The 6,017-nt window shown below is 45.8% G+C and overlaps 2 protein-coding genes across 2 annotated transcripts in view; both read right to left on the bottom strand.

The window, feature by feature from the left end:
• Nucleotides 1-3,291: 3,291 nt before the first annotated feature.
• LOC105854018 (syncytin-1-like) lies at nucleotides 3,292-3,824 on the bottom strand. The gene is given in 2 exon segments (XM_012728945.1): nucleotides 3,292-3,428; nucleotides 3,431-3,824. Coding segments are annotated over 2 exon segments (531 nt in total).
• Nucleotides 3,825-5,132: 1,308 nt separating this feature from the next.
• The window catches only part of LOC105854017 (ATP-dependent RNA helicase DDX39A-like), a 19,872-nt gene continuing 18,987 nt past the window's right edge, over nucleotides 5,133-6,017 (bottom strand). Inside the window, exon 6 of the mRNA XM_012728944.1 lies at nucleotides 5,133-5,201. Coding sequence (XP_012584398.1) covers nucleotides 5,133-5,201 — 69 coding nt within the window. The remainder of the gene's footprint in view (nucleotides 5,202-6,017) is intronic.

Genomic DNA, 6,017 nt, shown 5'->3' with positions numbered 1-6,017 from the left:
GGGCGTACCTAATTTACGCCCATGGTAGACCACCCCAAGTACCTTTGCATTGGTCACCATAAGCGCTTTGGATCTGCAGCACACATGGCTTCTTTATTTCGGGACATGAGAACTTTTTTTTCTCTTTGTGTTTAGCTCCTGCTGATATTTACCACCATGACTTTGACCAGTTTTTTTCCTAGCTTAGGTTCTTTCAGTTTTGTTCCGGCCTTAGGTCTCTGTACCCTTTTCTCATTGGATATCACCACCAGTTTCATAAATATCACTAATCTGGTGAGATCTGGTTTATGGCAAATGCTGTTGCTTTTGTTCTCCTCTATGGGTGGCTTCCAAGCCATTCCTGTTTTGCAGTCTGTGCTTCTAGGCTCTTCTTGATACTTTGTATCAACATCATTTTTTACATTTTCACTCTGTGAGAGGAAGTGGAGGGAGCTCTGCTTCTTCCACTACAAACTTAAAACAAATTCAGGCTCTTACTCAGAACATGCAGCAGCAAACACACAGTTATAAATCGTATGCCCTTGACTCTATGCAAGCCCAGATACAAGATGCCTTCCATAAATTAGATATAGCCCAGGATCGTATTATGGCAGAGAGAAGGGATAATAAGCCTTTCCCTGAGGAGGGTTGAGTTAGGAGGATTTTTACTTGCTCAATACCTTAAACCCTTTAGGAAAGAATTGTTCCCTGCATAGCAGCATCCCTCCTGTGGAAACTCCTAAGGCTCCTGTACAAACTTCTAAGGCTCGTGTGGGAACTCCTGAGGCCTCACAGCCTCCACTGCCCTTTGGAGAAGGAACAAACATGACTTCTCCTTCCCATACTGGATGGGGCAACCCTTTTTGGAAGTAAGAATCGCCTCGAAGCAGGGCAGTTCCTTCATTGACCTATGGCAGTGGGTGGTTTAATGCACAAGGACAGCCCACTGGGTACTTCTGGTCACACAACACTTTTAGTATAGCAGACCTCCTAAACTGGAGGAGCTCTGTTCCTTCTTATAGGCAGGACCCTAAGAGGATGGCAAACTTGTTTGCCTCTATTTCTCTCACCATCCTAATTGGGCAGATATCCAGTCAATGTGACAAACTTTATTGACTTCTGATGAGCAAAGGATGGTTTTTAAGAAAGCCAGGGAAGAAGTTGATCGCCTCCACCAACAGGATGTGGAATCCCCAGAACCAGACGTGGCTATCCCGATGGTAGATCCCAACTGGGACCCCAATGAAGGTGATATGGATATGTTACAGCTGTATAAAAAGTGTTTATTGGTAGTGCTACAGCAGGGGATTCGGAAGCAAAAGAATTTTAATGAAATTCTGCAGCTTGAACAAAGGGCTAATGAGGATCCATCTGAGTTCCTTCAATGAACTACCCAAACGTATGCCAGACACACAGATATAAATCCAGATGCCCCAGAAAATGCTCGTCTGGTCACTATGGCGTTCACTACACATAGTGCCTCAGACATCAGGAGGAAAATTAGCAAAGGTGGATAGCGTTACCGAGATGAGTCCATCCAGTTAGTAGACATGGCATTTAGAGTGTATAATAAGAGAGGAAAGTAAACCTAACCTGTGACTGTTTTTGTACAGAGGCAACATAGAACAGTTTCAAGACAATAATAACAGACTGGCAGGTGGACCCATGAGACGTGAGCCTCTAGGATGAACTCAGTGTGCCTACTGCAAGTATGAGGGACATTGTAAGTATGAATGTCCCAGATTAAGGGTCAACAAGAGACGTTATAATGACAGGAGACAAGGTAGAAGGTCAGTGACAACCCCTCATGACTCACGCAGAGGTTATAGGAAGGAATACATAGTACACAAGATCCAGAACCTAGGAAGGAGGAAGATAGACAAATTATGGGCGACTGAGATACCGATAGGAAGGAATACAAGCAGGATACCAGAGATCAAGCGATGACTGGAAAGGAGACAAATGATAGTGTACACCAGAGATTCAGATGAAGAATAGGGGAGCCCAGAGGCTCCATCAGATCTAAAACAGTCCACTGAAATACCCCTCTTGTGAACCTATTGAGGACCTGAGATATTTATTTAAGAAAAAGAAAGAAACTTAGATGGTAGTAACTTTCTTCTTTTCAGCTATGTAGCTGTATACTTCAAAATACACTTTCTGAAGGATCCTCAGATGACATATATGCTCTAACTATTCTTTTTCCCTGGGAACATTTAGGAATATTACAATGACATCGTGCAATTATGCTAGCAGCATAAAAAATTAATTTTACTACACAATAAGGCCATCAGTCTTATTCTTGATATTTCCTTGGAAATTTTTTTCTTGTTTGTTTTTTAATCATTTTGGCCTATATTAGTAAAACTGCCGTTACTTATGATTGGCATAACTAGTATTGTCTGTGTCTATCTGTTGAAGGTATGTCTTTTTCTTGTGTTTGATTGTCTTAACCTTGAAGTGTGCTAAATTGGTTTGGATGGCGCCTATTGCTATTGTAAACAAACAAATGAAATTGTAATCTTCACGATAACTAACTTATTTTAAAAGAGTTGTACTGGTAGATGTATATATATTTTTTTCTCTTATTTGGGCTGATAATGTCAGACAAATGGAAGTTTGGAATGACTAAGGTTTTAGGGAAAAGTCTCTAGTTATAAAGTAAGAAAAAATAGGATGCGGGGGACCTTGGCCAGCAAGGCCGAGGATTGGGGTCCCAGGGTCGACGAAAGGAGAAGGCAGAGTCGATCGATCGTGCAGCAGAGCGGCCTTTATTGTGTCGTACAGCTATACACATATATGCTTACAAAGAGGGCGGTGCAGTTAAGGGTGGGCTGGATGAGATGATTGTTTTGGACCAATAGTTTTCAGGGGCAGGGAATGATGCAAGGTACCCTTTGGCGGGTTTCTGGTCTCTTGAGAGATGGAAATGGGCGAGAAGTGAGGTTCAAGAAGGGAGGGCCTTAGGCATGTCTTTCTCAACCCGGATGTCTGCCTTGTGTCCAGGCCAAAAGAGGTTTTTATTGCTGCTCTGAAAAGGCAGGATGCCAGCCTTGGTCCCCAACATCTCCCCTGTTTCTGTTTTATTAATAGCAAACAGGCAGGAGCAAAATGAGGACAACATATATCATCAGGGGACTGTGCCTGTCTTAGGTTGTGGAAAACTCACTACACGCCTTACCCGTCATCTACTGGAAGGGGTATGAAAAGGTGATTGATGTGCGCATTCCGCCTCGCAGTCTGTCTTAGATTGATCATGAGTGGCCTCCATCTGACCCGTCTTTGGCTACCAGTCCAGCTCTGAGCAAGGCATTATGGGCACTCGGGTTTATCGAGCATTTCTCGGTCCAGCATTTCCAGCCGGCGATAATGGACCTGAATGGGTCGAGACATGATGTTTTCGACCTGTTGTTTTACAAAGGCTATGATCCGGTTGAGAATGCATGGCTGATAAGGGCGAGAAGCAATAGAGACAGGAGGGGGCCCGGAAGAGGGAGGAGGTAGGGCAAAAGTCCATTTAGGCCAGTCCACAGGGGGTTTTGTGCCATCTCTCGTTTCTGCTTAGCGAGGTCGTCTTGGAGCTGCTTGATCTTGTTGCAGACAATCCCCGATTTGTTGACGTAGAAGCAGCATCGTTCCTGCAAAAATAAACACAAGCCTCCCTTTTCGGCAGTTAACAAGTCTAAGCCTCTATGGTTTTGAAGGGTGACCTCAGCCAGCGAGTCGACTTGGTCTTGACGATCATTTATGGTACTTGAGAGAGATTCTGCGTTAGCAATGATCTTTTCATTTAGTTTAGTAAATTGGGAAAGGGACACTCCCAACCCTGCGCCTCCTGCAGCCATGGCAGAGGTTATGCCTAAGGTTGCAAAGAGAGGAATGAGCTGTACTGCTCGTTTTGGTAGCTTGAGAAAATGGTCAATGGTGGGAACGGGAACTGGTTCAGTGCCGTAAACAATATCTATATCAGGGAGCAGGACACCCAAGGAGCAAAGTCCGGTCCAACCTGAGGGGAGGGCTGTATAGGCCTTATTATTACCACAAATAAAAACTGAGTTATTTGGAGGGCATAGGAGAGGGGCATCCTGGATATGCGAAACAATGGTGCAGTTAAGGAATGAAGCTATACCCAGATCAAGAGAACTGTTGGTAACATTAGCAAATATGCAAGAGATGGAGTCAAAGAGCATCGGTTGTACTAAAAAGGGGGGCTGACGGAACAGGACTTATCATCTGCGAGGGTAATATTGTCAAAGGTCATGTTAATAAGGGGAAAAGCAAGCGGAATGGCTGTGTCCATACGCGCACACAGCCAAGAGTCCTGTGCTGAGGATTGGAAACGTTAAGCGCAGCAGCGGCTTGTGTCAGGATTGAGGCGGTCCTTGGATCTAAATGCAACGGACCGGACCGTGCGGCCTGGGCAATGCGAGAGGGTGGAAATAGAGATTGGGGATCTTGGGGGCTAGCTTTTGGAGTGTCTGGGTAACCTGGAACTCTCTTGCTAAATCCTGAGGGCCTCCACCATCAGAGACATGAACAGTGGCTGTCAGGCCCCAGCATGCAATACCATTGTTAGAAGTGCCACAGGATGTGACATAGGGGAGATCTATGTTTGGTGCCCCAACATGTAAAGGACTAGAGGCGGGAGAGGTTCTGGTAAGCATGGCAACATAGAAAGTTTGACTATCGGAGGCACGAACACAGGTCTTATGCTTGGTGTAGCACGAGGAGTGCACAGTATCAGAATAAATTGTGCAAGGAGAAGGCGACGAGCCATCCTTCTTCATGTCAGGGAGGGTGTATCGATGACATCGATAACCCTGACTAGCGTCATGGAGTGGGTGTGTGAGGTAGGATTAATTACAAGGAAGGAGCGGTAACCTCCGGCACATGTGATTTGGTGAGTGTATTGTATAGATTGAACTTGGTTTTCGTTTAGCCAGACCTTTTTGCATTCACAAGGTTTTCCATACTTGCTGTTAAGCAGTTGCATCGCGGCACTTGGTTCATCGAAACCGGCGTTAGCACTTGGGGGAGTAGGGCGATGAACCAGAGCAAAATCCACGGGAGCTTAGAACAGCGACACATCCTTAGTCTTGTTGAAGTGAAGGCTGAAGACTTATCTGTTACGGGGGGTGGGTGACCCGGGAGGGCTAGCCGAAAAAAACAATCTCAGGGCGGGGGGCGCCAGTGGCCCGGGAGGCTAAATAGCCAGACGAAAGCTAAAAACCGAAAAGAGAAAACACTTTACAGGGGGAGGGGGGCGATGGCCCGGGGGATTATTAGCCAGAAGAAGGGCTAATAGCCAGAGGGAAAAATGTTGGGGTCTCTCCTGGGTGCCCCACGTTGGGCGCCACTTGCGGGGGACCTTGGCCAGCAAGGCCGAGGATTGGGGTCCCAGGGTCCACGAATGGAGAAGGCAGAGAGTCGATCGATCGTGCAGCAGAGCGGCCTTTATTGTGTCGTACAGCTATACACATATATGCTTACAAAGAGGGCGGTGCAGTTACGGGTGGGCTGGATGAGATGATTGTTTTGGACCAATAGTTTTCAGGGGCAGGGAATGATGCAAAGTACCCTTTGTCGGCTTCTGGTCTCGCGAGAGATGGAAATGGGCGAGAAGTGAGGTTCAAGAAGGGAGGGCCTTAGGCCTGTCTTTCTCAACCCGGATGTCTGCCTTGTGTCCAGGCCAAAGGAGGTTTTTATTGCTGCTCTGAAAAGGCAGGATGCCAGCCTTGGTCGCCAACAATAGGACAACTAAAATGCTATGGTTTAAATGTCAACATTGTCTTACTGAACTGAGCTGGAGCTTTCACGGAATTGAGATCGTCTTTGCTGTTATTTTATTATTATTACTATTATTCATATTTGTGACAAAGCTTTCCAGAATTCTAAATTGAAATGCAATTTGGGTAACTTGGCATTTGGTTAACCAAAGGAAGGTTTGTGGAACCTCAGTAGAGCTCCTGAGATACTCCACAAAATTTCCCCTTTTCCCCCTGGGGAAAGCATTCCAACTTGTCTAATTTGGTATACAT

The sequence above is a fragment of the Condylura cristata genome, unplaced genomic scaffold, assembly GCF_000260355.1.
Source record: "Condylura cristata isolate star-nosed mole 26May11 unplaced genomic scaffold, ConCri1.0 scaffold00024, whole genome shotgun sequence".
Lineage (NCBI taxonomy): Eukaryota > Metazoa > Chordata > Mammalia > Eulipotyphla > Talpidae > Condylura > Condylura cristata.
This window is presented reverse-complemented; position numbering and strand designations above follow the sequence as displayed.